General features: G+C 45.7%; 1 protein-coding gene across 4 annotated transcripts in view; it reads right to left on the bottom strand.

Annotated features, from left to right (window-relative positions):
* Positions 1-21,311, bottom strand: part of BCAR3 (BCAR3 adaptor protein, NSP family member) — a 277,512-nt gene that overhangs the window by 47,723 nt on the left and 208,478 nt on the right. The window contains exon 1 of one of the 4 annotated variants that reach the window (XM_008960516.5): positions 4,226-21,276. The exons of the other annotated variants lie outside the window; for them this stretch is intronic. Within the exon in view, the coding sequence (XP_008958764.1) occupies positions 4,226-4,309 (84 nt within the window). The 5' untranslated portion in view covers positions 4,310-21,276. Of the gene's footprint in view, positions 1-4,225; positions 21,277-21,311 lie in introns of those variants that run through there. 4 annotated transcript variants of the gene reach the window in all.

Raw genomic sequence — 21,311 nt, 5'->3', positions numbered from 1 at the left:
AAGAGGTAGGGGTTTGTTTCCAGTGCCAGCCCCAGAAATGTGACCCATTGTGCTTTTTACCAAGTTCCTCCTCTAGCTCACCAGGCCTGCCAGCGGCCACTCCCTGTGCTCCCCTTCCAGGCTGATGCCTCCCTGCCTGCCCACACCGGGGTACCCCACGTCTCTACACTTTGTGCGTGCTCCTCTCTCCACGAAGAAGGCCAATTCTCCTCCTTCTCTGGATAACTTCGACTAATTCACCAGACTCAGCAAAGGCTCTGCCTCCCTGCAGGAGGCCATCCCTGATCCTCGCCACTCCTGCCCCATCTATGCCAGGCATGTGCCTCTAGGGAGCCACAGCACCCTCTAAAGAGAGCAACACCAAATCAGTGATAACCGATCGTTTCCTTCAACCAGAGTTAAATGTCTGCAAAATGCCCACCAGGCATGGTATTACAGCAGAGATCCCCACTGGACCAACAACTCCCACTGGGTCCCCAGCACCGACACATCCGAGGTACCACAACCGGTGACTGCTGAGCTGAACTAAGGATGCAATGGGATGAAAGCCAATGGGGAAATGTGCCTCAAATACTTATTAACCCCTGGTACAGGAGGCCTGGCTGCTGGGATTATTCCTAGATCCTCTGTGACTTCTCTGACCATGTCACACACTAACCTTCCCAGTGAACCTTCTGCTCTGAGCAGGCCTGGCCTTCTGCACTCCTGCAAATGCCAGTGGCTTTTCTATCTCTGAGCTACTGGGTCTGCTGCTCCCCCAGGCTGAAATGCCTTCCCTATGCCATTCTTTTCTTTGTCCATCCAAATCCCCAGTTATTAAAAAAAGGAGAAAAATTTAAAAGGGGTTACCTGTTCTTAAAAACAAACAAACAACAACATCAAAAACAAAAACAGTCCCACATCCTCCCTGAAGCTTTCCTAAAAACTAAGGCTCACACTGTTCTCTCCCAACTGAACTGCAAAATAAAGTATTAACATACACAATATCATCTTATTTTAGGCGTCAATTGTCTTAATATAGTACAGTAGAAAGAACGCTAGCGGCCAGGCATGGTGGCTCACACCTGTAATCCCAGCACTTTGGGAGGCCGAGGCGGGCAGATCACCTGAGGTCATGAGTTCAAGATCAGCACGGCCAACATGGTGAAACCCTGTCTCTACTAAAAATACCAAAAATTAGCCAGGCATGGTGGTGGGTGCCTATAATCCCAGCTACTCGGGAGGCTGAGACAGGAGAAGGCGGAGGTTGTAGTGAGCCGAGATCACGCCATTGCACTCCAGCCTGGGCAACTCCGTCTCAAAAAAAAAAAGAAAGAGCACTAGGCTTCAGCCCAGAAAATCTGCTTTCTATTCCTAGTTCCCCACGAAATGATTCTGGGCAGGCTGTTTCTCTGAGCCTTGGTGTGTCCTCTGCGGAAAGGGTAAATTATTGCCCTGCTCACCTCACAGAGCTTATTTTGAGACTCCAGTGAGACAAAGTTGTTGAAGTCTTCATAGCATAGAGAGCTTGTTTTGAGACTCCAATGAGACAAGATGTGAAAGAACTCATACATTTGAAAGTCTTTTGCAAATGTAATGAAGTGATATTATGACCTAATAATATCCTTGTGGTAAGTCTTTGAAGGCAGGAACCATGCCTCAAATCTCATTTATTGCCCCACACCTCCCACAAATCCCTCCCCACCTAACAGAGGGCTTATGCATGGACTTTACATTCAACACCCATTCTACATTCAACACGCATGGACTTTAGAACTTGAATATGTCTGTTAATGTTATGATCTGGAATATCTCCATTACAAGTTTCTTTCCACTGGGCTTAAATAAAACACTTTCGTCTTTTTTCCCCCAGAAAAAAGATCCAGTAGTCTTTTATGTAATGGCTGTCTACTGTGAACCCCTTCGGGATATTAAAATCATGACCCTCAACATGGCTGGAACATCTTGTATTTGGCCCCAACTCTATGAGGGCCAGCACATCCCTGATCCTTCTCTCCATTTTCGGCCTCCCATTTAATTCCTTTCCAAGGTCTTTATACACAAGTCCGTATGAGGCCTCTAAATACATCCTAAATTCTATAAGACCTCTGAAAATAAGATCTTACTCTCTAAAAACACCTGTATAATCATTCTCCTATGTAAGGAGGGACCCTCTATATTTTTAGTTTTGTTCCCATACAGCAAACACTATTAATACCATCGTACTTTCTCCAGAGATGATATGGATTAGACCAAATGGAAAGTTACCATGGCTACCGCAGTGTTATTTTTGGTATGAGAAATTCATGCCAAGAGAAGCAGTATACATGGTCAAGAATTGGAGCTTTATTTCCTCTTTGCTATCAGGCAATCAATCCCAATTTAATTTTGAAACTCTAATTGCAACGGAAACTAATTATGAGCAGCAAGATCTGGAACCCCTAATTAAAGTGGGAGTCAATAAAGCGACTCGGCATTATCAACTGGGGCACCACTGGCAGGATGGGGGATTAAGTACAAGCAGATTTCTTTCCCAAGTAACTAGCTAAGCAAAACAAAACAGGGAGACTCATCTTGAGGGTGCAGTTGGTAAACCCTAAGTTGGGACCGAGGGCTACAGTTTCCAGTGAGTGAGCAGCTCAGGCCTTCTCTCTGTGCTATGAAGACTTCGACAAACTGGGAATAGAGTAGAAGTCCAGGCGGAAAGAAGGGTGTTTCTACCAACAGTCAACCACCAAGAGTGGCCACGGTGGAGAGATAGAGAGTGGACAAGCTGAAGGACAGCTGGACCCGACTACCCCATATATTAAGTGGCCTTTTCTATATATTATGTAGCCTTGGGGCCGTAACTGCAGACAAACAGGTACCCAAACAGAAACTCATCCCTCAGACCCAGATATTTATAGGCTGACTCCCTCATACACCCAATGCTGAGTTGCACTTCACTGAATTAGCAGAAGTTGGCTTGTGGAAGGACTTCTATTAGAGTGAAACCCACTGCCAATCCCCGAAGTGCACCATACCCTTTGGGACCTCCTAGTCTATCTTGGAAGCTTTAAAATACTGTTAATGGCATGACTTCATCTGCCCCACACTTGAACGATCCATATTTAGGCCAGAAACCACATGGATCTCGCATCACTTCATTGGGCTCCAGGACAGAAAGGGGCTCAAGTCAGGAAGGGAATGCTTCTAACCAATGATTAATTACTGATCCTCTGTCAAATTTCTTGACAAAGGGACAAAAATGAACACTCCTACCAGGGAGCAAAATCAGTGGAAGCTCACCCTTTTCCCACTCTGTATATTTTTAAACAAAAAGGTTTTCTCCCACTAACAGGTAGTTTTCCTGATTTTTTAAAAAGCGCATTGAGAAGAAAGAAGCAGAACATCATAACCCTGCTGCAGCCTTTTCAAAGGTAATGAATAAGCCAGTCCCACAGGAGAGGGAGCTCTGCTTCAGGGTGGGAAGGATTCCTTGAGAGCTTTCAGAGTCCAATTTCCCAGGAATAAACGAGGTCCGCAGTCAGGCTGGGGCCGACAGGCTTTTTCCAAGGCAGACAAACCCCAAGATCCACGAAAGCCTATATTAATCTTAATTCCTAGTGCGTCACAGGCAGGCAAATAGAACACAGGCCTCATCTTGAATTAGCCAAAGGAGGTTCTCTGAATATTTTCATCAAAATAGTGTATTGACATATTATACAAAGCTCTTGGCACCGGTGTCTTATAACAAATGTTAAAATGTGAGCAGTAAAGACAACAACAGTTCTGAACCCTGAGATGTTTTGAAACCTGGCTGCAATTTGAAAGGAAATATTGTGTGGCTTCTGTACATTATGTACATTATTGATAAGTAATGGATCAGCAGGATAAACAGAGAAAAGGGCTCAGCTACCTTGTGTTCGTTAGAAATGAAGGAAGAGAGACAAAGAGAGAAAGAAGAAAAATAGCTCTGTCCTATTGAGCTACTTTAGTATAAAATTTCAGCCTACAGATAACTGAAAGTGTCCTGAAAAACAGCTTCAGCCCAAAACAGACAAGGAGCCCTGTTCTGTGCCACTGGGTTCTGCTTCCAGGGGAGGTACACCACTAGGGGCTCTTGAAGACCCATCAGTCAAAGAAAGCACCTCTGTTTTCACAATCAGCAAGCTGCAAACTTTTATCTATTGCCCTTTAGGAAACTCATGCTTTCAGGGTCCCCCAAAAGATTGATAGATGTACTTTATTTCCAAACCAAACCTACCTTGACTCCAATGAAAGACTTGCGGTGATAGAAGCAGCACAGAGCTGCTGAGAGGGCGTGGAAAGCACTGCATTCCTTAGGCATCTTTCGGTCTTCAGTCCCGGGGACCACACACACTTTCTTTAGGGTTAAAAGAAAGGGTGCTTCGGACGTTAAAGCCCTAGCCCACCACAGCAGCTGTGCTGTTTCTGCCCAGAAGTCAGGGAAGTCGGCAGCCAGGGGAGTGAGTCGGCTCCTTCTCCCAGGCTAGTCTGGGACTTTTCCCCTCTGCTGAAGCCAATACGATCCACTCGCTCAATTCTCGCAGGCTGGTGTCCAGCCTGCCATGCACACAGTGCCAGAAATTCTCATGTGACCAGACTTGCTTTCTGATGAAATTCTAACCCCTCTTAGAAGAGGCCTTGGGCTTTAGCTGTCCCCTCAATTTAGAGACCAGGCAGAAATCATTAGCAGCCCCTCTCCCCCGACCCAGAATTTCCTTCTGGGGCTGAACTGTACCATGCAACCTGCTCCTAGTGGTTCTGTTTGCTTGTCACTCCAGCACCCAGAGGTTTAAGGAAGCCGGGTAAGTTGTACATTCACACCACCTTGTTATGAACAGAGGCTCCTTTGAGGAAAGGAGGTGGCCTAAAAGTGACTTTCCCTAGGAGCAATACTAGATGTACTAAGTAACCCAGGCAGGATCCCTGTCCTCACTCTCCCAAGCCCACCTCCAGAGCTGTTTATTTTTAATTAAGATGCTCCTGGCAGCCAGTTTGCAGCTGATAATGTTGGCACAGCCATCACTACTGGCAAAGCAATATTGCCTTTTGGTGTTTAATTAGCAAGTCTGTCAGCAAACACCCTGAGCGCCCTATGCCCTCCCACCTGGCTGTGCAACCTGTTGGGAGGATGGGGACTGTGTACCCACTTCTGACTCAACTGTTTGTCCTATACCTTCCTTTAAATCCTTCATTTTAATTACTCATCGCCACTCTGATTACCCACTTTGCGTAACCTAGATCCTGCACACAAACCTCGCATCCAACGCAGCCAAGCAAGGCCCTCCTGGATTCCCTGCGACCTGAGGCCTCTACCCCTACCAAGAGCCACATAACACCTTTAGGGAAAACTAACTGCTTTTCCCTTCATTCCAGTTATAGCGGATGCTCAACGAGTTCTTTTTTTTTTTTTTTTTTAATCAAATCCAGATTTCTGCCTGTAGCTCTTCCTCTCCTATCCTACCGCTCCAAATATTAACTTTTTGTGGCTTCGGCCTCAAATATGGAATGTGTCCTGAAGCTTTCTAAAACTTCACACAGGCAGAAACTTGTAATGAGGAAGAAACAAGATCTATTCAGTCCAGAAAGGAACAATACCAGATGAGGCATGAGGGAGGTATGAGAAATATCCAACGGGATTAGCGTCAAATCCTCAGGAGACCTTGGCCTTTGGACTAGGTCAAGTCTGCCCACAAAAATAGGAAATTGTTCTGGGCCCAGTGAGCAGGTATGGAGAGCCACAGTCTCACACCCACGCAAGGGCAAGGGCCCGGCCTCATCAACGTGTCAACATGGGGATGGAGCTGCTAAGTGAGGCGCTATTGCCACAGCGAGTGTGGGCGATGGCTTCCTTTCTGCTTTCCTCCCTCACTCATTCTCCTCTCTGACTCTGGAGGTCTGGTCTGCAGTCTTGACGGCTCCCAGGCCACAGAAAGTCCACCAGAGAACCTAGAAGGAAGCACCAAGGTGGCAGAACTCAGAAGGGTTTTCTGAGCTGGAAGAGCCCTTGAAGACTGTCTGGTCAGTGGGTCCCCACTGTCCTCGAAGGTCCAGTACCTCACCTGTGAGGAAGCGTTTTCTGGCTTGCCCTCATTTCCGTTAGATGGAGTTCAAAGGGTAAGTCCGTGTGAGCAGCCAGGCCCAGGCCCCAGCAGTTCTGTGAGCATGACTCATCAATCAGGCCATTAGCCACCACAGAATGGGCCATTTTCAGCTGGTATTCTCCTTGGAGAGCAAATAACAATTCCTTCAAGCTAAAAACCTCCCCAAGAGGCTAGACAGGCACCATCCCAGGCCTGAGAAAAGGGAGGGGGGCAGTGACTGAAATCCTGCACAGAAATTCGTGAGATTAGTCAGCCAAGAGACTCCGAAGCCCAGACACCCTTCCCCCAGAAATCGTGAATGAAATGCATTCCTGAAAGTAATATGCAAATAACTCAGACATGTAAATCACATAGAATTACGAATAAAGTGCTCCACAGCCAGGGTAAAAACAAAACCAAAGACACTTAGGTCACTGTGGTATCACAGCTCTTGTTACCTGAGGATTTCTCTGTTTATTCTAAGAATATCTCCAAAATACCCAAAGAATTTGTTCCACCAGGATTAAATAATGAGTAATCTTATTAGGTAACTGTTTCCTAAGCATCTTTTATTTTTATTTCACACCAAAAATAATTTCTGAAGCAGCACTCAAAGGTTTTAATCAGTTTTCTCCTGAAACGGTCAAGGAGAAAGACTAAAATAATGTGTTGTTTTTGTAACTAAAGATGATAATTGCATACATTCTCAAAGTGCCCTTCACTGACTTGTTAAGCTTTTAAATGCTGCCTATTTACGCTGATCAATTCCTCCCATTCTCCCCACAATGATTATTCTAGTTACAAAGAAATAGAGGACCAGACCTGTGTACCACTCAGCAGAGAACAAAGGGCTTAGGGACTCCAACCTCAGACTGCAGAATCTGGTATCTGATCACATAGAAACGCAAATAGATTTTTTAATGTCTTATAATTAAACCTGTTACTCACACAGCCCCGTGAAAGGGCTGTGACCTGGGGCAGTGGGCCACTTTCTGATGATCTGGTGTGTGGGATTTGGGACTCATCAAATTTGGATGCAGGGCTTTCTAAACACCATGCTCCTTTCGGGATAGGGGAGGGCATTTCTAAGGAACTCCCAGGGACTGAGGAAGGGAGGGGCCCAGTCAGGCAGCTCTGAGCTCTGGAAAAGGTCCTACAGGGTGAACTCCATCCACCGCCCTTCTCTGGCTGCCTGGAAGGCTCACTCCTTTGCACCGCGGGAAACACTTGTGATTAAAGCCATGGCTGGGAAGCCAGGTGGGTCCTTGAAGGAAACCTCTATTACCTCAGGCCAAATGTTGCCCACCCTCTAATTCAAAAAGAGGGTTAAGGCAGGCCGGAGGAAGACCCCTGCATAAGCACTGCCCTCAATGCCAGTTTTTCCTTGGGCAGCCCTAATACTAACCTGCCCTATTTAGTAACCATGGAAACAGGAGCTGCCTGCCAGCCATATTCAGCAGACACATGCTTCCTGTTGGCAGCAGCCCCTCAGCTGAGAAGGGCCAAGAGAGTGAGTGCAGAGTCCTTTTCCCAAAGCACCACGGTCCCTGCTAGAAGATCAGGCTCCCAGTGAGGTAGGCCCTCTCTCCAACAGGGCATGGAGGGAGATGGCAGGAGAAAGATATGCCTGCTAGGTACTTGCTTTTCACTGTTTCAGCACATCTGGAACATAATACTGCCCATAGCCCCAAACCCTCCCCAAAGCAGCCCAGAATCAGGGCATCAAGCCTTACACTGAAGCACTCTTGGGCTTTGTCAAGCGGCCCCATGGACAGTGACTCTGCCCATGGCTAGAGGACAGTGACTCACCCCAGGCTTCAAGGCCTGGCTCGTGCCTGCCCAAAGGGACATCGGTCAGGGGTGAACACCAGTAATCGTGATCAGAACAGCTCAAAACATCTTGTGGCAACTACTAAGACCCTTTATCCTACTCCCTCTCCCCTAAAGATCAATGCTTTCTGGCTTTTTGCTTCCCCTAAACCCGGGTGATCTGGCTCTTGCTGAACAAAGACAGCTTTAATGAGCCAGGGCATGAGGCTGATGCAACCAGCTCCATCTTTCCTGGTGCCCTGGGAAGTAGGCAATGATTAGCCTGGACCTTGCCCCACTCAGCACCAGCCTGGCGTCACGGTGAGGACAGCCTCTGCAGACTCGGCTCTGTGGAGAGCAGTGTGGCAGGTGCCTGGGAAGCCCTAGGCAGATAAAGGGGCAAGTTGATCCGCAGCCTTGCTTCTCAGGACTTCCCCAGCACCCACCCTATCTCTGCCTGATTCTGAACAAATAAGCCAGCAGCTCACACACCTTCCCACAAAGAGCCAGAGGGCCTGAGGGAGGAGAGCTGGGAAACCAGGGAGGACAGGAGGAAAGGACTTTGTGCAAAAGGTCAGCTCCTCTTCCAGCCAGGCTCAGTAGCTACAGAAGCTGCCAAAGAGTTCTACACATTTCCCTATATGCAAATCTGATTGATTTCTTGCTCCGAAAGGGAATGCAAACAAGACTTAGTGGGAGGAGGGCAGGCAACAATGCCTGCGCCCTCTGGCCCCCTTTGTGTATTGCTGTGGACAAGACGTTCGCCTGCCCTGGTGAACACAGACAGTACATTTAGGAGTGCGTGCTGTACATATCCTGGTCTAACAGTTTCCCCAGATTCCTCAAGGGGATGAAAGAGTATGGCTGTTAAATGGTCTCTATCCGGAAGCAGTATTGATCTGCCTAGCACATAAACAAGGAGACTAAAGTACAGTCTTCACAGCAGATTTCTCTCTGCTGGGCCTTCTGTCTTCCCTTACCAATTTCTGTTTCTCTAACTAGCTATTAAAATTGTATAACTGAGTAATGCGAGGCAAAATTAGGCACTGTGCCCTGTTTTGCTTTCTTACGCTATCACACACAATTCTGCCCCATTCACCTCTCTACCACTACCACCTAGTTCCTGGTGTCACCCCAGAAATCTTATATTATACAAGCTCAATTTTCTGTTTTTAGCGTTCAGGCAAAAAGAAAGAAAAGAAAAAGAAAGAACACATACAGGACATAATCCTAAGCTCTCAAATGGCAGACTCACTATCTGATGATCTTGGCCTTCTCTGAGATTCTATGAAAGTCATGGGCCCTCCTTCTAGAGCAAAAGACACATGCTTGCAATGCTTTACAATTAGAACTTGTCCAATCCGCTTTACTATGTTGTTCCGTTTTGCTCTGTTTTAGGCATTTACCAGCCTGAAGCCGTGGGTTTTTTTTTTGTTTGTTTGTTTGTTTTTTTATCTGAGACGGAATCTCGCTCTGTCGCCAGGCTGGAGTGCAGTGGCGCGATCTTGGCTCACTGCAACCTCTGCCTCCCAGGTTCGAGCAATTCTCCTGCCTCAGCCTCCCGAGTAGCTGGGACTACAGGCACATGCCACCACGCCAATTTTTTTTTTTTTTTTTGTATTTTAGTAGACATGTGGTTTCACCATGTTGGCCAGGATGGTCTCGATCTCCTGACCTCGTGATCCGCCCACCTCAGCCTCCCAAAGTGCTGGGATTACAGGCGTGAGCCACTGTGCCCGGCCAAAGCCATGGTTTTTAGTTTCTGTCTCTAGTGATAAGTGGAAAAGAGGGATGAGGAAGGGGCTTTACTGGCCCAACCAGAAACAGAAACTAAGAACCCATTCTCCCTCTTGGACACCTCTGCTTCAGGGGATTCTTGTATCCACTAGAAGCCCATCCATATACCCCTTGGAGTCTTATCCATCCAAGATGATTCACCACCTACTTCCCAAGATTCCTTTTCTTCTACACTTACTATGCAAGCAATTACACCTGGAGCAATCGCTTACTTCTCCCGCCATCTCAGCTCCTGGGTTTTCTTTGCTGTCCACTTTTCTCTTTCCCTTTCCTTCCACTTTTGGTAGGCATGAGCTATGTAAGCAACTAATCGGCAATGACCACAAAGCCCTTCAGAGGTCCCTCCCATGCAGAGTGCTGCAGAAATGGGCAGACGGGCATCTGCGAGGCCCTCTGGAGGCCTTACCAGCCAGGAACAGCTGCCTCTCTCCCACCTCCACTGCGCCAGTTCTCTGTCTCACAAGCACCTCTGCAAAATGGCATCTTCCAAAACTGAGCTGTGAGACAGACACCTGCTTGTCTTCAAAATGGCTCTGTAACACATCCTGGAGGTAGGAGGCTAGAGAGCGAGCCAGGATGGGTTCTGGTCTTCACCACTAGCTAGCTGGGTGACCTTGGGGAATTAATTAACTTCTCTGAGCCTTAGTTTCCTCCCCAGACTTACCAAGTTATTGTAAGCATCAAGTGAGATATCACATGGAGGGCCTGGCACCCAACACATAGTAGGCACTCTACAAACATGAGCTTCCTTCCTCCTTCGAAGGAAGGGACAACAAACCCCATCTTCCCCACTGTACTCGCAGGGCACACGCCCACCCACACGCTGGGCTACAGGAACCACGCCTGTAGCCACGAGAAGAGAGTGGACACCCACCCATGCCATGAGCCACTGACCACTGGCTGGCTCCCAGCTGGTATACTTAGGAGCTGGTATAATAAGGAGACTTCTAAAAGCTTTTAGCCTAAAATATATGTTACTCATTAAATTCTAAAACTGCTTATTAAAATACCACATATGGTTTTAATCACACTTGCCCAGATGTCTCAGGATTGTCTACTCCAGAGTCTCTGTCATGTTAGGAGTTGTTTAACAGGCAGCAGGTGTATCCACAGCATCTGCTCACATGATCCTAACCCAGGGGACTCCTGGGTTCATCCACAACTACCAGCTCTCCATGTACCACCCTTGTCTGAGCCAAGCTGACTGGGGATCCTGTGGGCCCCCTCTGCCTATGGGGCCTGGGTGGTACCCCTCCTTTCCCATTGCCTTGGGACCAAGCTAGTTGCAGAATTGGACTTCAGCCTCAGTCCTGATTGGATGCCCTACAGGATCCTCACTCCTCTGGCCCCACCTCCTCCTGCCCTGGCCCTGCAATTCAGCCCTGGGAACAGATCTTCCACATGTGTTTAGCATCCCCAGAGAACCACCTCTCACATGCCGACTCCTTCACACTTCCCCGCCCTGTATTACTGGGTTGTCTGATACCAACCAATTCTAGAACTACAACCGTGTCTGGTATAGCTCCTCAGATGTTGTGACCCCTCTTCCCTCTCTAGACTTTCTCTCTGTGTCCTCCCAGATACTGCCTTCTGCCTAGATCTCCTTCTCTCAAGTCCCTAATGGCAGGAATCTGCCAGAGTTACAGTGCATTCTTCTAAAGCCACCCATCCCTATCTCCACCTAGAAAGGCTGCCAAGGGCTGAGTGGATGAACCTGCCTGCAAGGGATCACCCGCCTAGGAAGGCAGGAACCCAGGGGCGGAGGGCGGGGTCAGTACCAGGTGAGAGGTGGAGTCAGGAGTAACCCCACCCATTCCAGCCTGGAGAGAAAATGGTCTTATCAATCGCTTTTCTGTTGTTAAGCAAATTCTAGCCATGCAAACAAAATATTTCAGTGGGAAAATATCTCTTTTTCATGGTCATAAGCTGATCATGGGCATTACCATCTGAGTGACATACTGGATAATTCTGCATCCTGCCAAAGTAGCTGTGAGAATCAGTCCAGATGAGGAGTTCTGAACCTAGGGGTGGACTGGGGTTTCCATGGGCCACTAGAAACTGTATACAAAATGTTGTGTTCATTGAGGAGAGGGGTTATGACTTTTACCCAATTTCAAAGAGTCACGTGACCAAAAAATTCCTTCTGATCCAGAAAGACTTTCAGTGGCATGTGGGAAGGGAGGTGAGAATACCCTGGTGGTCACAGAAGTGAGTACGGACCGATAAAGCACCCTGGCTGGCCACCTTGCACACACCCGGGTCGTAGCAGGGATGTGGCTGGTAAGAGGAGGGGATAGATAGCCTTGAGGCAAGTAGTATTGCAGTTCCTTATGGCCGCTGGAGCAGCTTTAACCAGCACGGGAACCCCTTCACTCAGTGGGTGGATGGACCTTGTTTGCATGTAATACTTAGGACAGAAAATTGGAAGAGCTACAAGTTTGACTCTCAACAACCCCTCCTCACCACAGACTTCAGAGATGCCTTGAAGAAGCCTGCAGCAGTCACAGACATCGTTTCACCTCACTCACCCCATGTGAAAGGTCCCCAGAAGCCACATTGGTTTTGTTTTTGTTTTTGTTTTGAGATGGAGTCTCACTCTGTCACCCAGGCTGGAGGGCAGTGGCACAATCTCAGCTCACTGCAACCTCCGCCTCCCGGGTTCAAGTGATTCTCCTGCCTCAGCCTCCCGAGTAGCTGGGACTACAGGCACCCGCCACCATGCCTGGCTAATTTTTGTATTTTTAGTAGAGATGGGCTAATTTTTGTGTTTTTAGTAGAGACACAGTTTCATCATATTGGCCAGGCTGGCCTTGAATTCCTGACCTTGTGATCCACCCTCTTAGGCCTCCCAAAGTGCTGGGATTACAGGCGTGAGCCACCATGCCAGGCCAGGAGCCAGCACTTCTACAGAGAACTTTTACCATGGTGTCCTATTTCATAGTCACACTAGGAGAGGAGTATTATTATCTCCGTTTCACATGTGGGATCAAACAGCTCTTAAAGTTAATGATTAAAACAACAATGAATCAGAATGGCTGGCTCTATCTGGTGTGATGAGGGAAGCACGGAGAACACCTGGTCACCAGAAGTGCTTTATCTTATGCAAATCTGAAAGGCAGACCTCCCTCCAACAGAGGGACAGATACTCTTGGCAACACAGGCAGCAGATCTCATCTGCAATAGTCCATCAGAGGTCCTATTCTGCTCACAGCTGAAAGGAAAGGGCAGGGCTGGGAGAGATGGATGCTGACATCAGAATCTGAGAAGAACCAGGAGGCAACAAAGGCTTGCTGCACAAGAAGGGCTAAGGGCCTTTGTCACATGGAAACACAAACAGTACCCCTTCCTCTACAGGAAGAGGCCAATTCAGAGGGTTCTGTGCATGGAAGGACCTCATTGACTGCCGGCCAGTTTCTTCACTTCCTAACGTGGTCAACTGCCAAGCATAATGCTGTCTGCAGGAGTGACATCCAGAAGGTCAATATTTGCCCTTCCTGGTGCCAAGGTGGGGACAATAAATTCCTTTGCCAGTGGCTCAAAGATTTGGGTATGCCTTGCAGTATATATCCAAATGGGTGGAAGGGCTGGGTGGAGGAAGGGAGAATTACTAGGGAGAGCAGCAGAAACCCATCTGGGTAACTATCCAGGAACACCAGGACTCCCGGTTGTGTCACTTGTGATAAGATGTGGGAATCCATCCAAGGACAAGCTATAGATGGGCTGGGGATCCACAGCCCCTCTGGACATCCCCACCCCCTGCCCATAACTTCTCTGTAACAGCAGCAAATCTGGCAAACTTGGAGGCAATGGGTATCCAGTACATAAACCAGGAGGGAGATAAACTAGGGAAAGATGGGAACAGGACTTGAAAAGATTTTTTTTTTTTCGCAAAACTTAGCATTCATATCTCAACATTTTATACATGTATCCTGAATAGAGATAATAGAAATATAGCAGAATATACTTCTGATCCTAAAAATGTAAGGGGGGGCAATGGTATAGATAGCAGGTGGTGGCTATTATATTTAAAAGCTTTACTGAGTAGCATGTGTATTCATCCTTTTAATGGATGTGTGAGCCAATCAGAATACTGAACACTGAATGGTCCAAGAGTAAGCAGGTGAATGACATGAGACCAAACAGAGTCCTTCCCTGAGACTTTTCAAACTAGGGCTGAGAGAGACATCCCCTTTTCCCCTTGGACCACAAGCTTTAAGAATATAAGCCTAGAGCAGCCCACAGCCAGGCCCTCACTGCATAAAGAAGCTGATGGAAGAGAATGTGGTCAAAGTGCTGAGAGAGGCAGATGCAAGAGACTAAGGTCCTAAAAATGTTTTCCTTCCCAGAAGTAGTCATCAACCCAGGCCACTCCACCCCTGCCCTTCCCAGAGGTAAGTTTCCTAGCTCACACCATCAATTTGGGTTTACAGGCTCACCTTATCAGTGTAAGATTAAAACTTGAGATGGAGATGTAACATATTGTGTCTGGCTCTGTTGGAGATTATGTGTATAAAATGTGATCTCTGTATCTGAGAAACGCTACAAGGAGCCAACATGAACTGATGTTACATGAAAACATGCACATTATACACCCATTAATAATAGGGTTGCACACTCATGTGTCAGCAATGAATGGAAATTAATGGTGTTTTGCAGTCTATTCCAGGGACTTCCATGGAAATAATTGAGTTGCCTTGAGTTTTCAAGGATAACGATACACGAATTTGCCTCTAGGAAGAGGGAGAGGGATTCATGTTGTTGGAATGTACTGTGCCACTGGTGTAGGGGTGAGTTCTGCTCCCACACCCAGCACCTCCCAGCCAGGGGAAAGCACAAACCAACTGCATTCTCAGCCCTGCTTATGTGGCATCAGCACCATCCTCAGCTCCTGGAGGATGTTTCCAAAAGGCTATTCTGCTATGTGGAAGGCCACAGGACCCAATTTAGAGGTACTGGCTGAGACATTCCCTTACTGAGGCCAGGTGAGCTTTTCCCGGTACAGTCACCTGTGAGGGCAACCCTCATGACTTCTTTCCAGGTCAAAGGACAGGACGTTTACATCATCTCCAAATCACATTCAAATCTTCCCAAATGTGCTCCTTAGACAGTCCTTAGGTGGACATGGCCTGGAAGTTTGGGAGCCCCTGCTCTCAGTCTGTGTGGGCCCGTAGGGGTTTCCTTCTCCCCTTGCTATTATTCTACCTACCCCAGTAAGAAGCCCTAGCTCCAACCCTGTCCTCCAGGGTTCAGCTACTGAAGCACTCATTAAAATAACTGGTGCCCTTGTCTGTTGGCCTCATGACCCATGTCTTATTGTCATCATTGGAATGCCTGAACATGATAGGGGCCCACTGAACATTTGGAGATAGCTCAGGGATTCTCAACCTGGGGTCCACAAACACCTGGAACTAAGATGTGCAGTAAGTGTGCATGCATATTTCTAGAGACGTGGCTCTTGTTCATGGTATTTGCAAGAAGGTAGGGGCCCTTCCCTGTCTCTCCAAAAATAGTTCAGAACTGCAGAGGCATGAGGGATGACAGGCCACACAGAAGTCATGCTCCTCACCAGGTGAGCCAGCCTTGCCAGCCTCTGGCTGAATTACGGCTGCTTCCCACTTTGGCCCTAAGAGTCATTTTACGGCCACGCCCGGTGGCTTATGCCTGTAATCCCAGCACTTTGGGAGGCCGAGGAGGGCGGATCACAAGGTCAGGAGATCAAGACCATCCTCACTAACATGGTGAAACCCCATCTCTACTAAAAATACAAAAAAATTAGCCAGGCATGGTGGCGGGCGCCTGTAGTCCCAGCTACTCGGGAGGCTGAGGCAGGAGAATGGCGTGAACCCAGGAGGTGGAGCTTGCAATGAGCCAAGATTGCACCACTGCACTCCAGCCTGGGTGACAGAGCAAGACTCCATCTCAAAAATAAAAGAGTCATTTTACTCTCTCAAATTTTGAACTAGCTGGGATTTCAAACTGGGAGACGCTTCCAGAATGCAGTAATTAACTCACACTACCTGTACTCTGTTCAAGTAATCCTGAAACCAGGAGGTAAGGGGACTTGACTCTATTCTGTCAAGGCTTTCATGTAGAGACCATGAGGAGACAGACAGGAGGGCACTGAACCAGGATGGATTCAGCTGGACCACACAGACCCCTTCAAAATACACCCACCTGGGCCTGGTAAAAATAAGAATCCGGCTGAAGACTGGTGGTCACAGGAAACAGTTCATCAGTTTCCTTATTTCTTCTGTACAAAAAGCTCTTTTGAGAGTGTGAATGGGGGCTTTATATAGTAAGTTCTCATCCACAGGCTAATAAATATGTGAAATGGCTTCTCAGACCAGGTTCCTGCAGCCTGGACACTGAGGTCATTCAAGAAACAATTAGATGCCATCTGGAGAGGGCTGGGACTCAAAAGGAAATTGCCTTGAAGGGCCAAACAGCATGTTCTCATTCCCAGGGTCTGACACATCCTTATCTTCATTCACATAAAGGACGGATGGAGCTCAGCCAGCAAATCCACACTGGGAGCATAGAAGGAGCCAAGGCTGCAGCAATTAATAAAAGCTTAAGGATCAGGAGAATGTGCACTTCCAGCCTGCCCCAAGTAAATGGATCCCTGCAACAAATTTCTCCCTCGACTACACTTGCATACTCAGGCAGAGCACCTTGCCATAACCCAGCCTTGGCCTCACCAAGCTTGGGGTTTTCAGAGTTTTAATATAAAGCAATGAGAGGAGAGTTACAATTGCTTCTGGCCTAGCACTTTATAGTATATGATGAGCAACCAGATCTTTACAGTATATCATGACTTGGTTGTGTTACATAGAGTTAGCATTTCCAGAGGTGTCACAATCCACTCCACTGCAAGGAACAGGCCCACAACTGAGAACCCTTACTTCAAGGATTGACTCTCAATTTTTTCCTTACTTTTAAATGAAAATTTAATGTCTTTCCTACATTAAAAACAAGTCTCTTTAAATGTAAATGCAACTGTTGGGCAAGCTGAGCTTAAAAGTAAACTTTGCTAGAGAAATAAATATGGATTTAGATAAACAAGAGGGGATTATTTGTGTTTAAAGTGTTTTTGCAGCTTTTAGTCTCTTAAGTAGCAAAAGACCCTCTGGTACAGTGGTGCTCAAAGTGTGTTCCACAGGCTGATCTACAGGCTGGGGGGTCTTCTGGGGGTCTGAGAGGTCAAAACTTATTTTCATAATAATACAGAGACATTTTTTGCCTGTTTCACTGGGTTGACATTTATACTGGTGGTGCAAAAGCTATGATGGGTGAATTCCTGGTGCCTCAGCACAAAGCAAGGCAGAGGCACCAAACTCTACCAGGGGCCATTGCACTCTTGACTCCCATTGGCTCAAAGAATTGAAGAAAAATAGCCAGTTCCACCTAGAAGTCTTTGATGAAGCAGTGAGAATTACTCACTTTATTAAATATGGGCCCTCGAGTACATGTCTCTTTAGTATTCTATACAATGCAACAGGACATGCACAGAAAACAATTCTGCTGCGTTTCCAAGCACAGAGTTTGTGTGAAGGAAAAGCAACTGTGCAATTGAATCGTGGGCTCAACTAGCTGCTTTTTCGTAGAGCACAATTTTTACTTCAAAGAATGTCTGACAAACTTGGTTATTCAGACTCGGGTATTTATTTGGCAGCCATTTTCTGAAAAACGAACAAAGTGAGCCTGTTACTTCAAGGAAAACAACAGACAGTGTTTGTTGCCAATGATAAAATTCCAGGTTTCAAGTGAAAATTAGAATTTTGGAAAACTTGTATTCACCACATGAGTTTGACAGCTTTCCAATACTTTAATGATTTTTCTGATGTGATCGGTGGTCATATTAATGAATGTGAGTTCTGATATTACATAGTGAAATATGTAACATTTATAAGATCTGCATAACTCGTAAACCAATATTTTTCAAATGGCCAATGCATGATGATATAAACTCATGCATGGGTAAAAGATCCATTCAAATTGCAAGAGAGATCCATTCAAATTGAATTTTAAGGAAATAAAACAAGTTCATTGACAGGATTTCAGAGTCCACATTGCAGTTAACCTTTAAGGAACTACAACTTGTTGAACTCTAGTATCAAAGACCAACAACTATAATGATCTGAAGAGGCTATTAAAATACTCCTCCCTTTCTGAACTGCATACCTGTGCAGGGCCACATTATTTGAGACTTCAACCAAAGTAACACAAAACAACAGAGTGAACACCGAAGCAAATATAAGAATCAAGTTGTGTTCTATCAGACACTAAAGAGATGTGCAAATATGTAAAACAATGTCATTCTTACCACAAATGTACATTCACTGGTATATAATGGGTTTATTCTTATTTTTAAATGAATTACATGAAATGCTCATCAAGTAAAAATAAGTTAAATAAACATTTTTAAATATTCCATTTTAATTTCTAACATGATGAGTATCAATAGCTAGAAGTCACATAACAAAAACTTTTTAGGGTCCTCAATAATTTAAGAAGTCTTGAGACAAAAGAAATTAAGAACTTCTGCTCTAATATTTAAGTTACTTGCTTTACATAATTTTGATTGAGCCATAAGTTTTTAGTATCTTACCTATGGAGTAGACTAAGGGATATAATTGCAGGGGTGTTTTTATTTTTATAAGTAACTATCATAAAAACACTATTAGAAAAAAATTAGAAACTGAGAAAAATGTAAGAAACAACAAATAAAAAAAACTTTCAGTTGCCAAGAAGTTTTATTTTGACCCATTATGTGACACTGAATCATTCTACTCCTAGATTTTTATCTTCTGAAAATTCTTACACTAACGCACACCAAGCCACCTCCACTGACAACAGCACCATCCTACCAGTGTCAAGCATGGCTCCTCTCTTCTCCCACCTCATGTCCAATCCATCAGGAAGTGCTGATGGCTCTGCCTTCACGTTACATTCCTAGAACCCCCTTATTTACTACCTCCCCTGCTCTCGCAGGTCCAAACTACCATCATCTCTCATCTGGACAATCACAGTAGACTCCTCACTGGTCTCCCTGCTTCTGCCCCTGTCCCCTGCAGTCTAGCAGCAACACAGAAGCCAAAGTGAACCTGAGATGCCTCCCATCTCATTCCAGAAAAAATTGAAGTCTTTACTCTGACACACAATCCCTCGCACATCACCTTCTGCCACTCTAACACCAGCTGCTTTCACCAGCTCCAGCCTCTGGCCTCCTCATTCCTCCATGGAAGAGGCGGACCCTGGCTTCAAAGTCTTGCCCTTCTTCTTCCCCTTAGATATCACAGTTGACTTGTATTTCCACTCAAAAGTCACCTTCTTGGTGAGGCCTTCCCTGGTCACCCTATCTAAAATTTAACGTCCCCTTACTCCAACTTTCATAGCTGCTTTCCCTGATGCATCTTTTCTGCTAAGCACTCATCGTCAGCTAACAGGATTGACTTGACTGTCTTTCTTATTGTCTTTCCAGTCCTCCACCCCCAGAGTAAAAGCTCCACAGGGGCAGGGATATTGTTTTGTTCACTGCTGTATCCTCAGCCCCTGGAACAGTGACCAGCACAGGGAAGAGACTCAACAAATACTTACTAAATGACTATGTACTAACCACAAAATTGTTTCTAACAGAACATTTGCAAAACCCAAATGTCAGTAGGGAACTAGTTAACTATAACTGTATTTCATACAATGGAATACTGGGTACCCATTCGAAAGAAGGAGGGAGGCCCATACGTTTAATATGGAATGATGTCCAATGAAAAAAGCAAGTTGCAAAGTTATATGTAGTTAGATAGTTTGGCAATAAATAAAATTCCTCCCACACTCATTTCTTAACAACGTGATCTTCTTCTCGGAATCTCTTTTCCCATTCAAGCAACATGGAGCACCTACTGCTTCTCCCAAGGCTCCTCCCACTGTTCTCTCCTGCTCCAGTCAGCCTGGGCACACGCTGTCTCCCAGGCATGGAGTCTTCTGCCTTACCCAATACCAGCATCCTTCCTGCCAAGCCGAGATGTTTTTTCAGATACCAAATCACGATTCAAATACAAGTTGTTCCCAGGAAACTTCTTGGTTACCGGAGGTAACACTTTGGGCCAAATGCAAACCTCCTATCTCAAAATCTACATACAGTATCATAGCATTTTAGAGCTCTTCATTCAAGAACATTGACAATTAATTCTAATAATAAAATTCCTTGACAATTTAAATTGGCATTTTCATGTATTGTAAACACAGCTCTTCTTTCTGAAGTTGAATACAAGTCCTGACATGCTATTACATTTAATATTAAAAGCTCTTAGAATATTTAGAAACCGAATTGTAGCCAAATGCTGAACTGTTGTGACACTGATGAGCACTAGAGGGCAGAGCTTAACAGCAAATGATTCTAAAGCTAGCAATCCAGGCCTCTCGTTTTGGTGTTGAAGTTACTGACTCCCTATAGTTAACAAGATCTCCCAAAGAGTAGATAGGTCTAAGTCATAGAAGTTGCCAGAACTACACTTTTAAAAACAGTGTATATCTCTGCCCAAATATGTGAGTATTTAAGGTGACAACAGCAACCCCACAGTTTTTATCCTGTACCAGGTGGGCAAGAGAAGGTAGACTGAGGTTAGGTGTGGGAACCTCTTTGCTGTTTTGAAATAAAAACACTGAAGGATTTCTGGAAAAATTTTAGAGACATCAGCATTACCTGCTTTGCGAAATATAAAATTTTTAGAACAACCTTATTCCCCCTTCCCTAAATTTAAGTGCCCAGTGTGTGTACATTTTAAAATAACTGAAGAGTACAATTGGATTGTTTGTAACTCAAAGGATAAATGGTGATGGATGCCCCATTTACCCTGATGTGATTATTACACATTGTATGCCTGTATCAAAATATCTCATATACACCTACTCTGTACTCACAAAAATTAAAAATTAAACGCCCTTGTGCATCTGGTGTGGGTGCTCACTCACTAAACAAAAGAAGGGTCTTTGTCCTCAGGACTCACATGCTAGTGAGAAGTCTTATTTTTAAAAGTAAACAAATAAGGCCGGGTGTGGTGGCTCAAACCTGTAATCTCAGCACTTTGGGAGGCCAAGGCAGGCGAATCACTTGAGCTCACAAGTTTGAGACCAGCCTGGCCAACATGATGGTGAAACCAGGTCTCTAAAAAAAAAAAAAAAATACGAAAATCAGCCAGGTGTGATGGTGCATGCCTGTAGACCCAGCTACTCATGAGGCTGAAGTGGGAGGATGGCTTGAGCCTGGGAGGCAGAAATTACAGTGAGCTGAGATTGCGCCACTGCACTCCAGCCTGGGTGACAAAGCCAGACCTTGTTTCAAAAAAAATAAAATAAACAAATAAAATTTGGGACAAACGAGGATAATATACAGAGTAATGAGATAGTGACTTGGGGACTGCTTTTAGTACGGATGTCAGGGAAGGCTGTTCTGAGGCAGTGAAATGTGTCAAATGAACCAGCCATATAGCTGGTATTTACTGAGTGCTAAGTACATGTGGGGCACTGTGCTAAGAACTAAGAACTTCACATGTATTCACTGTTTAATCCCAATCTTCCCATTTACTGTTAAGGAAATTGAGCTCTAGAGAACTTCAGTAACTTGCCCAAGGTCATACA

This window comes from Pan paniscus, chromosome 1, assembly GCF_029289425.2.
Source record: "Pan paniscus chromosome 1, NHGRI_mPanPan1-v2.0_pri, whole genome shotgun sequence".
Lineage (NCBI taxonomy): Eukaryota > Metazoa > Chordata > Mammalia > Primates > Hominidae > Pan > Pan paniscus.
The sequence above is the reverse complement of the archived record's forward strand: the minus strand, read 5'-3'. Positions and strand labels throughout refer to the sequence as shown.